We start from the raw sequence: 15866 nt of genomic DNA on the forward strand, positions 1-15866 counted from the left end.
ACTAAGGAATTTTAAAATGATGGAAATTGAAATGACGAGATTTTATTTTTTAGAATTTGTAAATTTTCTTGTTTGGTTAACCTAAAAAACAATGGAATTGAATACGGAATTTGTTATTTTTAAAATCTCAATCATAGAAATTGGAAAATGACACCTATTTAAATGGAATTTAAACTTGGGAATTAGAGGTCTCAAATTCAAGTTTTTTTTCCATGTGGAAATTCCAAATTTCTATGTTTATAAATCCAAACAAAGAAATTGGTACATGTCAATTTATAAATTCCGACTTTTACCAAATTCCAAGTTTATTTCTCTTATCTAAACATAGTGTTAGTTATTCATATAAATTGAGAGTAGTTATGTTTATTTAAGTGAGATTTTGAATATATAAGAAAGTTTTTATAAAAACTTACATATTTGGAAATTAATAGTTAATTTTTTACTATATTTAATAAATTCTCTAAATTAGGACTCAATTATTTTTAATATCGACATATTTTTTTTAATTTTTTTTTCTCTCCTCTCTCTAACTTTCCTTATTTTCTCTCTCTTCTCTCTCAAACTTCCTATGCTCTTCATTTTTTTTCTTTTTTCCTCTACTTTTCATTTCCAGACTCTTCTGTTTTTTTCATTTCTTATCTTTTATTTTTCTCTTCCTTTACGAAATCCGCAATTCCTTTTCTTTTTTATTCTATTCCCTTTTTTTCCTCTTCTTTTCCTTTCTAGACGCTTCTGGTTCTTTCTTTTCTTTTCTTGCTTTTCTAATACTACAATTGGGTACAACTCGACGAACCCCAACCAGCACCACTTGCCGATCGGTTCATGAAGGCAGGCGCAAAATATTTGTGGAACAAAAAGGACGAACCGAGTGTTAAGCCGCCACCGTTGCTTCGACCGGACGGACGGACGGACGAGATCGATTGCGACGCCGCCGCTAGACCTGAGGAAGCTAATATCGAAAGGACCTGAGGAAGCCGATATCGACATCAAACCATCCCAAATCTTATGTCCAGATATAATTTCACAAATGAAGCAGAAGCAGAAGCAGTTCGCACAAGAGGTTGAAGAGAGCGAAGAGGAAGACGAAGGTCAGACAAGATTAACAAACGACGCAGCTCAAACGATTCAGGTGTGCAATCCAAAGAAAAGAATATACGACAACAAACTAAATTCATGCAATTACACAAACATATATTATGCTTTGCCTCGATATCCAACAAGCATGTCTAGAGGTAGTTAATGAGTGGCTTGAAATGCGCAGTTGCTGACTTCGGCTTGAAATGCACTTTGGACATCGGAGCATGACCATGAACCCGAACCGGATGTGGTCTCCTGGTTGTTGATGCCTTCTGACGGACCTCCGATAAGGCGCTGGAGGAACCGCGGGACTGGCGGAACACCGATGTCCGAAACTCCCTCAAGAATTTGAACCACCTGCTTCATTTTTGGCCTATCCTTCTCGTCTTCTTGAATGCACCAGCAAGCCACTTTGCATGCTCTGCTCAGTTCATCTCCGTCTGCTTGGCCTTCCAACCTGCAATCTAACAAGGCGAAAAGATCTTCCCCTTTATTAACTGCATTCGCGAAACGGATGGGACGGAAGTTCTCTACTCCGTCATCTAACCCTTCTCTGTTTCTCCTCCCTGATATGACCTCAATCAGCACCATGCCATAGCTAAACACATCGGCTTTTGGTGTGATGGCTTCACCCGAAAACCATTCTGGTGCGAGATAGCCCACAGTTCCTCTCATGGTTGTCAACACCCGGCTGTGGTGTCTCCCCAAGAGTTTCGCAAGACCAAAGTCTGCCAATTTCGGACTGTATTCTGAATCCAACAGGATGTTCTCCGGCTTAACATCGCAGTGTATTATGCAGTCTCTGCAATCTTCATGGAGGTAAGCCAATCCTCTGGCTGTCCCTACTGCAATGTGATATCTAGCCTTCCAATCTAACATTGTCGGGTTCTTTCCAAGTAGAAGAGATTGCAAAGAACCATTTGGCATGTAGTCATAAACCAAAAACCTCTTTGAAGCGTTCGCGCAGAATCCCCGCATGCGAATAAGATTAATGTGTTGGATTACACCAATAGTTCCCACTTCGGCACGAAATTGTTTCTCTCCCTGGTTCATACTTTTCAGCTCTTTCACTGCAATGGCTGTTGAATGAGGCAACATCCCCTTGAATACGGAACCAAAGGCTCCTTCCCCGAGCTTTTGGGAGAAGTTCTTTGTTGCTCTTCTTAAATCTCTATGCTTGTAAAGCACCAAAGAATCACCAGCAGTCGCCAATGCTCCCGCTGACCATCTCCTTCTAAAAAATAACATGTAAGTGGCAGCGCTTAAGATGGAAAATAACCCTGCAACTAGTCCAATTGACATCCAAGTAGTCTTTCTCATTACACTCCAAGTAATCTTATATTTATAACCCACAATCCGGAGATGCAATCCTATGCTGTCTGGAGAATAACTTCTGATACCTCGAGAATAACGTATGGAATCGGATCCGTATGGTGTTGCCCTTATATTATATAGATCCCCTGTCCACATGTAACACCGACGACTATCCGAAAAATTATACGCAAAGGCAGTGCATGAGCAATTTTTTAAGCATTCTGATCTGCATTGATCAAATCTCACATGGAAAATTTCCTTTAAGTTCTGAGGATATGCAACACCAGTTATCGCCAAAAATGAGTCCCCAGAACTGCAGTTAAAAGGAATTTTCCTCACACAACCATCGGAGAAGTCATGTAGCCCCCAATTTTCCCTGACTTTGGGTTCAAATCGTTCGAGGCAACCACAACGAGGATACCCCTGCTGGTCGCAAATACTAAAAGCACCACACGACGCATTGACCTCACATCGGTCCGATGGTAGAGTTGAAATCGAATTCCATATACTGTAAACTTGGTCCAAGTGATAGAAGTTGAGCTGACCATTGATTTCAAGCGTGCCTCTAGTAAAGGCATCAGGATAGTCAGATAAATTAAAAGGTAATTCATCTAGCTCAAAAGAAAAAGGACCAGGTGCAGGATTTTCCACGTTTCTCCAGGATGTAAGAACTAGTTTTCTCTTGGTGCGATTATTGTATCCAAGCTCAGCACCCGGCAGCCAAGTATTCGACAGGTGATCAAAACTCTGCCATAAAACAACGGATGAATCAAATGCATCTGTTATGACAAAGTTCCCATTGTCAAGAAGCTTTGCTACACTCGAATTAGAGACCTCTGATCTCGAATTAGTCGACCATACTGCAACTTTGGAGGGGCTACTTAAGGTCAAGTTTCCATTTTCGACAAGTTCCAACGCCAAAAAAATTGGTGCAGAAACAGGTTGTTTTCTGTTTGCGACCCAAACTACAGGCAGATTGGGTAGATTTTTGTACCAAATGCCTACGTAACAGTGTCGAGAATTACCTGGTGTGAAGAAACCGAGCTCAAATGTTCCACTTGGAGAGGTGATTGTTTGTCCCTTGGTAAGAGATTGGCCTGGAGAGATGGTGTGAGACGCGGTGGAAATACAAGCAATGAAGGTACAACATAACAAAAATCTCAATGCATAGCAGAGTAGAATTTTAGTATCCATCTCTTGATAAAATTGCAACAAAAGAGAGAGATTGCTGCAAGCAGAAGCCAAAACTGGTCCTTCCTTTGAATGATTGGATATTAACCAGATATGCTGTATCAAAATATAATTGACTTGACTTACAAGTCAACAAAGGATTTCATATCCACAAATATGACTCGATTGCTTACATTCCACATCTTAATTAATTAAAATAAATTTTTTATATAATATTTAATATTATAAAATTAGTTTGACTGTGCTGTGATAAAAATCACTTTTGAAAGTTCTGTGCGAGAAATACTGTGGAAAAAAACAAAAAAAATTGGCGTTTGGTAGACTATATTTTAATTAAATTTATTATAAGTACAATCAACAATTTTTTAGTGTTTGATAACTTTTGTGTAAAATGTTGTAAAATGTGTAGAATGACTAAATAAAGATATTATTTTGAAGTAATACTTCAAACTATATGGTAAAAACATCAACGGGATTCTCTCCGGATCTTTTTAGTGAAAATCTTGGAGATCTGTGAATCGTGTCCTTTTATCTTGCATCGTACGATCAGTTTTCATCAAGTACTGTTTATGTTTAATTTTAAATACAAATATTTAAAATAAGTTATGACCGCACGATGTACGATGAACATACACAATTCACGGATCCCTGGAATCCTCACAAGGAGGATCCGGCAATGACCCAGATTCGTGAAAACAAAGCACTTAACTTTCGGTTTTTAGACAGATCAATTATTATAAAGTGATTGCCCTTTAACTTGATCACCCACTAATGCAGATACTCACTTGTCTTTCCAAGATTGGTTGTTGCGAATGCCTTCAAGGGAGACTCAGTTAGAAATATGCCTCAAACGCAAATCATAAGATAATATTTTACCTACATGTCGTATATCTTAAAAACTCACATCAGCGAGAGCACTTTTATCTTTTTCTTGACGTATTCGCATGCACGTAAAAGAGATGTGAACAAAATATTGCTGCTGAGAGCAACTACAGCCTTGGAGCCCTCCTCTAGCAATCCACTATTCAATCTACCTAGTGAACAGTAACTGCCCTAAATGAACAGTAATTATCATTTGCATCTTCACCCTTAGAGCCCTCCCCCCTGGCAAGAGGCAATAAAATATTAGTTTTTTTTTTAAATAATACAAAATAAAATTATTTGTAACTTCATATAAGAACTTTTAAATCGTTCTTGTTGCACCACGTGTCATTTTATCCAAAAAACAATTATTTTTGTGATGGATTTACAAAAAAATTCATTTTTTTTTTTGGATTTTTACAATTTTTTTACATTTTTATTCAACTAATTAATTTCTGTTGTTGGATTTAAAAAAAATTAATTCCAACACTCCAGATTGTGCCACGTGTCACAACAGTAACTTTTCTTAATTTTAAAACTATTTTTTCTTTTTTCTTTTTAATTTATAAAGTACATTAATATCAACCATTGATCTCAGATCGAACGATTGATATTAAATTAGCTTTTTTTATTATTATTACCGTTGTAAATCTGACGGCTCGTATTAAAGAGTCGTTGAGATCGAAGGGACCGTGGGAAGCCACGTGGCTTCCCAACGGTCACCTGCTGAAACTGGCGCGCGAGCCCCGTGCCCTGTAAAGCTGTCGGCTAACGCGCCCCCACTCGCGAGTGAGGGGCACGCGCCTGACACAAAAAAAATAAAAAAAGGATCGACACCAGGCCTGGCGTCAACCTGACGTCACACCCACCTCGGGCTGCAAGGCTGGCAATCCTCCACAGGCCTGGCCCTCGGGCTCCCACCTTCACTCGAGCTGCCCACACTGGAGCCCTATCCACCGGCCCTCGGGCCCTTTCCCTTCGCCTGTCCCTGAAGCAACCACCAAGGGTGGAGTTGCTCTGATGGGTTTGCAAACCCTTAAGACCCCAAGTCTTACTTTGGGGCTGTAAAATTTTTCTACCTTTCCTTCCCTGTTTGGGCTAATCAAACTATAAATGTAACAAGGACTACAGCCATCCTTAAGAGCCCTACAAATATCTTCACAGACCAATTTGTCACCGAATATCAGCGGAGACTCAAGCATGTATCATCCCAAAAGTCTCAGAAAGCCCGATGCAGACAGTTTATTAGCCATGGCATTACGGGAAAATCTTGTGTCCACTTAGAGGATCATGTCATCCATACGCCCACTCACACAACTAAGCAAGACTGCCTTTGTACTCAAGACCACACTAGCCCGATTTCACCAATCTCTTACAGACGGTTCACTTGATTGTGTGTGGGCCTACGAATAGCGTTACCTGAAGGTGGACATGAGAATTTCTCTGACAATATCCTCTGTGAGTACATTGATTCTAGCTAACAATCCCAATAAAAAGAATATACTGAAAACAAATTAAATTCTTGCAACTACACCTGAAGATCAACAATATATAACAAGCATACACAGATTATAAATCTATGGTACCTGAAATCCGCATTTAGATTAATAAACATATATTATGATTTGCCTCGATATCAAACAAGCATGTCTACAGGAACGTCTCCACAAGAAAAACCTAGTTATCTTATTGAAACAACAGATTCAGACCTGAGGTCCTAAGGTGGAAGCACCAAGGGCAAAAATCGTTATCAATGCCTGAAGTGCCTAATGTTTGTGAAAAGAAGTGAAACTCCATACTTGTTACAGCAGTCTATAGCATCCCCATCTCTAATGCTCCCACCGGGTTCTGCAATTACACTAACTCCGCTTTCACAAGCTTCTTCCACTGCATCTTTCCATGCTGCACGCATACGAAATTGATCTCATTAAGCTTCCACTTGCACTCCACTCTTGAATAACATAAACAAAAATTAATGCACTGAGTACTAAATTACCGAATGGGAAGAAGGCATCGCTGGCCAAAGCTGCACCCTTGACCTCTTCTCCAGCTTTCTTCAAGGCTATTCTTAAACTCTCCAAGCGGTTAGGCTGCCCGCTCCCCATGCCCAGCATGCAGTTATTCTGCTCATAAGTCAAGAATCCAATATTTTTCACAAAGTACCAATCAATTCACTCAAAGTGGCATACCAAAAATATAGTAAACATGAGCAGGCCGAGGTTTTAAAGGTGAAGCAAAGAAAGACGACCTTTGCTATTACAATTGCATTGCTTTTGACATGCTTGACGCACAACCATGCGAACTCTGCATCGGCAAGCTCACTCTTTTGTGGAGCCTTCTCAGAGACAGCTTTAAACTGTATTTCCTGGGGGGTCAAATCATCCGAGTCCTGGGCTAACCACCCACCACCAACCTGTCTAAGTGAAAGCTTTCCTTTCTCATTTTTACTTGCCTCAAGGATCCTTAGAGTCTTTGATTTTCCCCTGAGGATTTCAAGCCCTTTCTTTGTGTAATTGGGTGCAACCACAATCTCATAAAACATCCTGGTTTCGCCATCTGCCGGGCTTCTAAACTCTCGGATTTCCTTAGCAAGAGCCTAGCAGAACAGAAAAATAGGACTTAGAAACAGAGCGAACCACAAAACAGGTAAACTTTAAACTTCTCAGGGCTACTTTTCAGACTAAATCAGTAGTTGGCATTCAAAATTTCCAACGTGCACTGCAGAATTATCACTGAAAAGAAAGTGGTTGAGCTAGCCATTCAAATCAGCTCAAGTGGTAAAATTTTTAAATACCTTAGGTGATTTCAATTTTTGTTTTCAGTAAAATAATTACAAATAAAAGAATAGTAATTTAGTGATGGACAGTTTTTCATTAAAAGACATCAGTGCCAGACTAACTACTTCCAGTGCACTTCAACATACTTGGTGAACCAACATTTTGAAAGGTGCATAGTAAATTTGATCTTCGATCTTGTCTCATATGCATTCAAGGTCAGACCCTGAAAACTCCAACTCACCTCATCAACCTCTATGTTGAACGCTACAATGCCACCAAATGCACTCACAGGATCTGCTTTTACAGCAAGCCTGTATGCTTCAAGAATATCAACACGTGAAGCTACGCCACAAGGATTTGTATGCTTTACAACTACACAGGTAGGACTCTCAAACTCTGACACACAATTCCAAGCCGCATCGGCATCTAAATAGTTGTTATATGACATTTCCTGCATGCAGAAACTAAAATGTTTAAAGCGGATGATATCTGATTACTTTGTAAACATTCAAAAGAGAACCCAGTTATGAAGACCAATTCACATATTTTGCCTCCCACCAATTAACATTCAGAATATCAAAGAATCCCACACATGGAGCTACTGGGAAAGATCAGTTACATGCACTGACATCGGCACCATAATTGTGCTTGTGTGAATATTATATTTGGGTATTTCGATACTGTCAAAATTTTATATTGGAAAGCAAATACTTCCACCAAAAATCCATATTCGAAAGCAAATATGGTGAATGAACACACTCCTTCTAACATGCTACTTCCAATGATTTGCATGCCCACAACAACAACAATAACATGAGACTACATTCAGTTAGTGGGTGTCTATTCCAATCTTGACCAATACTTTCAGTAAATAAAAATATTAAGGTTACTTAATCAACATAACTGCTGCTAATGATTCAGTAAAATAAGGATGCATGGTAATCCCTATCAATTCCTTACTTTAAGTTGAATCCAATAGCTAAAGGAAGATGTCTATCTTACCTTCCCATGGTGTTGGATAGCAGTTGCAATACCTCCTGCATTCACCTCAGAAAGACTTTTGTCAACGTAGAATGCAGCCTTCTGATGAGGATTTTCACCATAACGGAGGGGACTTTTGAGCAACATAGGCACTGTTAAGCTCTGAGGGAATTTATCTTCTGAGAGAAAAAAAAAAGGAAGTTTATCAATCAATGCATCCCATCATAGAAAAGAGACACAAGCAAATTTATTTTATGTGCATTTTCATAGAAACTACTATATGCCCCCCTCCACCTTCACCCCCATCGTCTTTGCCCCTGAATTTCCCAAGGTAATTCCTCTCACTATATCACGAACATCAAAATGAATTTATGAATATCAAATTGTTGATTTGTATCCCTCAACAGATTGCAACCTACCTGAAGATGTGGCACGTTAATTATGATTCTACTGTCTACGTAGATATTAAATGCACAAATATACATAATAAATGTCAACCTCGCGTCTAGACCGTATAGTTCCTTGTTAATGCTTGCCTTATCAAAGAAAATTTATAAATAAAAGCAAGATCATCAAAAACGTAGTACCTTCAGAAGTCTGCTTCCAAAGCCATTCTGAAACTGCAGAATCATAAGAAGCTACATGTTGGAAAGCCTTCCATGCAAGCTTCCTTCGGAATTGTTGGTCATCCTTGTCTCCCTTAAGAAACTCAAGAAGTGCGGGATAGTCCTCTGAATCAACCACCACCAAGACATCTTTGTGGTTCTGTTTGACAAACATATTTAACTTGGAATATTAGATAAAGATATGCCAATGCATAATCGATATGCTCTGCATCATTATTTCTAGGATCAATACGTATCAAGATCTCTACAGATGGTGTTGGATCGAAGACTAGCACCAAGGATGCAGTACAGAGTTCATATCTTGGTACCTACTGAATAAGATTCACATTGATGGATTAAAAAGAGAGAATTACAAAATGATAGTTCGATAGAAGTACTTGATTCATGACAATGACTCTGAAAAACTCATTGCTCAGAAAAACATATTATGATTTATAAAATTATTGAACAACAATAAGCTAGCACTTTCATTCAGATAAACAACCTTTGCGGCTGCTCTTATCATGGCAGGACCACCAATATCTATATTCTCAATTCCATCTTCGAACTCTATTCCTCGTGCTGAAGTAACCTTCTCGTAAAAGGGATACAAATTCACCACAACCACATCAAATGTACCTGTTCAATATTGTGTAGAATTTTTTTTTATGTTATAACTTATTCCCAACAAACGGAGCATGAGAGCGAGAGTGTGTGTCTGTGTGTGTCATACACGCATGGTAAAAGAGTTTACAGCAGAACTCAGAACTCACCAATTCCGTGCTTACTAAGAGATGCCATGTGATGCTTTTGGTCTCTTCTAGCAAGGATACCCCCGTGTACGTTAGGGTGTAAAGTTTTTACACGACCATCAAGCTGCAACCGAAATCTTAGTCATGTTTTAATACACAAGAGTTAATATCCCCGATATCAGATATTTCACAATGTTAGTTTTCAAGCAAGGAAAACCTCTCTTATGCAATTTCCAAACAAGAAAAATAACAGGCTTACCATCTCCGGAAAACTAGTAAGTTGTTCCACCTTAGTGACGGGCAGGCCAGCGCTTTCTAAGGCAGATGCAGTTCCTCCAGTCGAAACAATTTGATATCTACAGTTTTAGAAAACAACCATCTTGAAAAACATCACACTCACCGTTTAAGCCAAAATATCAGCGTTTGATATATCCTACTCAAATAATGCAATTGAAAATATAATTTGAAAGCAGACTAACAGGTACAGACAATGATTCATAACAAGAGTTCCTTAATACAAAAGTGTTGGAAACATTACAAAGTGATCTCCTTAAAGATCTGCGCCAAACGTTATCAATATTTAGCGAAAGAAGTAGAACATCTGAAATTACCCCAAGTCCTGAAGCCCATTCCCTAAAACAGCAAGATCCTTCTTGTCTGACAATGATATCAGAGCCTGCCTATTACCTGAAACCAATATTTAATTACATAAAACTCCCACAAATAATCCCTCTTGAAATATATTTTTAATATATGTGCATAATTATTTTTTTAAAGCACAAAAATTAAATAAGAACACAGAATACTCATAAATAAATAAATAAACTATCAAAACAAACGCAAAAGGAGCAAGGAGCATACCGGAAAGGGGTGAGGGAGGGTTAGTGACTGTAAGGGTTTCCTCAGCCGCCGCCATGGCTTTAATTGTTCTGCAACTTGAGTGCAAGTTCCTCACTGAGCAACACTGTATACACAAACAAGCACACATATATGATATATATATATATATATGTGTGTGTGAATAACAAAATGATGAAAACAGAGAAATTGCATACCGTGAAAGACGATGAGGAATTGGTTCGTATTTGCGCGTCGGGGGATAGCAGGAGAAGACGGGGGTTTGGAATGATACAAGAATTTGTGGCGGTGGCGGTGGCGTTGGGTGGCGTTGTGGCGGCCAGAGAGGCAGTCAGACCGAGCATCCCTCTTACTGTACGAGAGAGAAAGAGAGATAGTGGGACCGTGGGCGGGTGGGTGGACCGTGGACGGTTGGCTTTCGGCGGCAAACGGCAAACTTAAAAGCCCTGTAATAGCATTTGAGGACTCTTTAATCAAAAGACAGTCTCGCATTTAAAAGAATATTGCCTTCAAATATAAAAGACTTTTTTAAATATCTTTTGCTAACCTATTGTGAGATAATATCGTTAGTTAGTGAGATAATATCGTTAGTTAGTGAGATAATATTATTTATTAAAAAATAAAAATAATAAAACGTTTTTCAATTAAAAGATCGTCTTGCAAGTAGTATTTTACCACAATAGTAGAAAGGTGTTGAGTTCTTGTATCGTATGAGTTCAAATTTCATTAATGATTATTTTAATATCTAATCTAACTAAATCTATTATTTGACAAAACAAAATTATATTTTTTTATCCATTGATCTTGAACTATAAAGAAAGAAAGAAAAATCCAAATTAAATATGAACCGCTAACTTTTTCATCAACGGTAAAAAAAAAAAAAAAACTAATGAAAAGAGCTTGAAAACTTTGAGTTTTAACGATAAGAACAAAATAAAGGGTAAAATAAATAGTAACATATTTGACTTTTTAGTGTAAAAATATGATTTTTCGTTAAAATAAACAGTACCGTAAGTTTTTCGTTAAAACTCTCGGAAAAAAAAAATGCAGCTCTTGGCTATTCGCCCATGCTTTCTCGTCATGGCTGCTCTGCAGCTTTCGCAAGGGGGGCATTTTCTTCTATTAAAAATTGGATTGGGTCGCATCCAATTTAGTCCCTCAAATATGACCACTTCAAGGTATTTTACAAGTCTATTGTGCGTTTGTTGCACCGGATTATCTGAGACTGTACTAGTTTTAGGGATTGGCTTAGACTAGACTAAGCTGGACTAGTTTAATGAAGTATTTGGTGCAGAGTTGGACTAAGAAGCTGGATTAATAATAAATTATTATTATTATTATATTTTAATTTATTTTCTATTAAAAATATCAAAATGAATATATGGAAAAATAAAAGGACATAGCCCTCTTCTTCTGCACGAATTGCTCCTGCAACTTGGAGAATTATCAAACTTCAAAAACCCATCTCAAACCTTCATCACTAACCTCTCGATCCGCTTCTCAAGTGTACTGTCCAGCGACAGTAGGTCGTCACCGACACATCGATTTTGGCCGTATTGTCTACCGACAACATTGTCTACCGACAACATTGTCTACCGACAACAGTGATTTGGACAATAATCTCTCGATCCGCTTCTCGCATCCACTGGTAGCGCACAGAAGAAGAAGGCAGAGTAGTACGCCTTTTTCTTTCCTCAATTTTTGTTATTCTTTCACAAATATTCTATAAAATTCCATGGAAATTGTTTGCTTGCCTTCTGGATGATTGAATGCTATTGCTGGGTTTCTTTGAAGGTTGGGTTGGGTACTTGGCCACGGTGACAGTGCCGCAGAAGAAGAAACGGAGCGCGGAGGGATTAGAGTGAAAGTTGGGGATTGGGGATGTTGGCCTCGTTTCCTTTCTAGTCCGCCTTAACACCAAGGGAAAGCTTGGGATTAGATAGCTAGGGTTAGCGAAGCGCGAAATGATTCTTAGTCGGGGTGAGTCTCATTTATTTTAGTCCAAGAACCTACCAAACGCAAGATTATAGTCTTATTTAAGCTAGTCTAAACTAGTCCCTCCTAAAGAGGTGTAACAAACACCCACATTGGAATAATAGAGAATTATTCGGTCCATTACTTTTTACTTTTATGGTTTTTTAGCTAAAATGGTCTTTGAGATTTAAATAACTTTTTACTTTGGTTCCTTAAATTTTAAATCAATAGAATTGGTTCATAAGTTTGTCCACAATCAATCATTTTAATCATTGGATTAAAAATTATGTTAAATAAGGATCAAAAAGATAAAATTAACCTCAATTTAATAAATAATAGGTCAAAATAATTTGACAAAAATTAAGAATATTGTTGTCATTTTATCCTTATTTTATGGAGATTTTTCATAGAAGAATCAAAATGATTTATTATGGATAAAATGAGAGACCAATTCTATTGATTTCAAATTTCAGAGACCAAAGTAAGGAGTTATGCAAATCTCAATAATTATTTTCACTAAAAAGCTTTTTTTTTATTTAGGAGTTATATGGTTGTGGAAACTTTATTTAAAATTTATATTGGAGATGCTCTCAAATTATGTCACATTGTGATTCTAAACAATATTTTATTTTTGTTTTATTTTATTTTATTTTTCAAAATGCAAAATGGGCATTAAGAAAATTACAAAGAAAGAGTCCCACTTAATTCCCAAAAATGCAAAAAATCCCAACCCATCATCTTTTTCTTCATAACCTATCAAAATCCCTATTGCCCTCGATTCTTTCTCTTTTATTCCCACTTTGCCTTCGTCGCCTTACTCTCTCTCCAGATTCTCTCAAATTCCTCATTCTCCGCCGGTCCGACCCCATCCGCCCTCCTCCGTTATCTCTCCCTTCCGCTAGATCTCGGCACCTCCACCTGAGAAACCACCCCCTCCCACCCACCCAACTGATCATCATCTATGACGCTGGGCTCAGGAGGATCGAGTGTCGTGGGTGAGTCTATCAAAACCCATGTCGTCGTTTGATCGAATTCTGCCTTGATCTTTTTGTTCTTGTGTAATTTTGACCGAGTGTGCAAATGGGTTTTTGTTGATTTTGTGGTTTATGCCCCGTTTGATATGATTTGGCATGTGGGTAGGTGACCTTGGCCTTTAGTTAATTAAATTATTGATTTTTCACCTGGGGTTTTTGTTAAATTTCATTTAATTGTGTGTTTTTCTTTATAATGTTTATTAATTCGTGTTATTGCAATCAAAATATTGAGCTCATTTCTGAATAATTTTGTGGATGCAGTATTTCAACTCTGAAATGTAAGATTGAACTTTGTGTTTGCCTTTGTATAGAGTGCATTTATGAAGAAAAAAATCATTTTTTTTGTATATTCAATTTATATTTGTATAGATTATAAACCAAAGTAGTTTTTGTCTTTGAACTATTTTTTCTAGTTATTATCCATTGAAATTTGAAGCTTCCAATTGAGTTTCCGCCCAATCCAAGCATGATTTGGTTTCTCTGCATGTAAAATTGTGGTTGTGTTTGTGTTTATCATTCCGAAAACTGCGAATAAAGGAATTTATAATTCATAATGCAAGGTTATGTTCCCTTATACTTTCAACCATGTATAACCCTTGAGTTTTCTTGCAGTCCCACGAAACTTCAGATTGCTGGAGGAACTTGAACGTGGAGAAAAGGGTATTGGGGATGGCACTGTCAGCTATGGGATGGATGACGGAGATGACATCTACATGCGTTCTTGGACTGGCACCATCATCGGTCCCCACAATGTAAATTTCACACTTCTCTTTTAGATTATGTCATGTTCTTGTTTAAAGTTTGTTTTGGCAGATTATGTGTTTCATGTGTGCTTATCGGAGAAGATTGTGTTGCATTTGTGATCTCTCCCAAATTTAAGATAAGTCTATTTAAATTTGGTGGAAGTAGTCCCTGCTTTAAGACTTTGAAAGGACAAAGGGTTGACTCGTGGTTGTGGAAAGCAGACCAGATTCTACCAACTAATTTGAGTGATAGGATCTCCGTTTAGTGTTCAGCTTGGGCTACACTAACTAATATATTTGCATATTTCAGCACATGCCGAGTACAAATCACTGTTTTCACAGCTGGTGCAAGTTACTTGTTCCTGCTTAAAAACCGACTGTACTTGTCCAGTCTCTTTTTTCTTTACTTATCTATTTTGGTAAAGGAAGGTGCATTTCTGGGAGCGGGAATTGGACATGGTCTTTTCAAATCTCGCAAACAAAAGAAAGAAGCCTTTTTTGGCCACCTTTAAATATAACAGAAAACCTTTTGGAGATAATTCTTTCTATATTCCCCTCTCTAAGAATCTGTTTGGGGTTAATGCATTCTTTTCTCCCGCTGGATAATAGAGTATTATTCAGGCAACATTTCTTTTCCCAAAGGTGTTTTAGCGTACAAAAGCAATAAAAATATGCTTTTCTATATATTTTCTGTGTAATGCAATATTTCCTCCTTTTTTCCAGACTGTACATGAAGGTCGAATCTATCAGTTGAAACTGTTCTGTGATAAAGATTACCCAGAGAAGGCACCAACTGTTCGTTTTCATTCTCGGGTTAACATGACTTGTGTTAACCATGAAACTGGAGTGGTATGGTTAAAATTTTATTACATACTTGGCTTGTAATCTATTGCTTCGTGGTTCGCATTTTCCTTTTCTCACTACATCTAGTGATTTACACTAAGCATTATTTAGACCCATTTCTGGTGGTCAAACCCCCTTCTCCTTTTCACAAGCACAAAAGGAAAGAGAAGGTTTACACCCATGCATTATGTCATGTATATTTGTCTTTTGTTTTTGGGCAAATAAGAATTAAGATACTTTATGGTCATTTACAATCACTATGACAAACAATCACGGGATTGTAATGATTTCGAGTATGATTATAAGAACAGTAAACATGTGACTTTTGGACCTGGTGTCTGACTATTGAAATTCAGTCTGCATGGATATAAATTATAATTAGTGATATTTGATTTGACAATATCTGAGTGCATCATATCTGATAGGTGGAACCGAAGAAGTTTGGACTTCTTGCAAACTGGCAGCGAGAGTACACCATGGAGGATATACTTACACAGCTGAAAAAGGAGATGGCTGCCCCACATAACCGGAAGTTGGTCCAGCCTCCAGAAGGTACCTACTTCTAGCTTTCAAGACCGTATAGTTATCGTCATGGATCCAATTGCATATGCAATATGCAATATATAGTTTGTAATGCCCTCGTTGATCCTATGTTAAGAACACGCAGGGGAATGCCCAAAAAGTTTCTCCTGTTACCTCTCAATGGCCTCGCCTTTGTTTTGATTTCTTGTTTTGTCGAACTGTGTTGAAGGGATGCTGTTTCATTAATGGGATTTGATGTGTGTCAACTGTTTAACATACCCTTTAAGTGGAATCTTCTACCCTTTATCTGTATATATACTCATCTTTCATCTTA

At 37.8% G+C, this 15866-nt stretch overlaps 3 protein-coding genes across 4 annotated transcripts; 1 reads left to right on the forward strand and 2 right to left on the reverse strand.

Annotated features, from left to right (window-relative positions):
* Positions 1-1099: 1099 nt before the first annotated feature.
* LOC103454219 (G-type lectin S-receptor-like serine/threonine-protein kinase At2g19130) lies at positions 1100-3791 on the reverse strand. Its single transcript, XM_008393812.4, has one exon. The coding sequence runs from the start codon at positions 3583-3585 to the stop codon at positions 1237-1239; it is 2349 nt and encodes a 782-aa protein (XP_008392034.3). The 5' UTR covers positions 3586-3791; the 3' UTR covers positions 1100-1236.
* A 2250-nt stretch (positions 3792-6041) lies between these two features.
* Positions 6042-10948, reverse strand: LOC103454139 (uncharacterized). Of its 2 annotated transcripts, none has more exons than XM_070812083.1 (12): positions 10614-10948; positions 10420-10522; positions 10170-10245; positions 9818-9914; positions 9580-9682; positions 9312-9445; positions 8789-8966; positions 8223-8380; positions 7462-7671; positions 6692-7039; positions 6440-6566; positions 6042-6345 (listed from the first exon to the last, which is right to left on the reverse strand). In XM_070812083.1, the coding sequence occupies exons 1-12, from the start codon at positions 10758-10760 to the stop codon at positions 6194-6196; spliced, it is 1833 nt and encodes a 610-aa protein (XP_070668184.1). In that variant the 5' UTR covers positions 10761-10948; the 3' UTR covers positions 6042-6193. The 2 variants fall into 2 exon arrangements, with proteins under 2 accessions (XP_070668184.1, XP_070668186.1); XM_070812085.1 differs by having other exon boundaries at positions 8223-8377; positions 10614-10902.
* A 2133-nt stretch (positions 10949-13081) lies between these two features.
* Positions 13082-15866, forward strand: LOC103454140 (ubiquitin-conjugating enzyme E2 variant 1D-like). The gene is made up of 4 exons (XM_008393730.3): positions 13082-13385; positions 14037-14176; positions 14891-15016; positions 15436-15866. The coding sequence occupies exons 1-4, from the start codon at positions 13352-13354 to the stop codon at positions 15574-15576; spliced, it is 441 nt and encodes a 146-aa protein (XP_008391952.1). The 5' UTR covers positions 13082-13351; the 3' UTR covers positions 15577-15866.

The sequence above is a fragment of the Malus domestica genome, chromosome 14 (assembly GCF_042453785.1).
Source record: "Malus domestica chromosome 14, GDT2T_hap1".
NCBI lineage: Eukaryota > Viridiplantae > Streptophyta > Magnoliopsida > Rosales > Rosaceae > Malus > Malus domestica.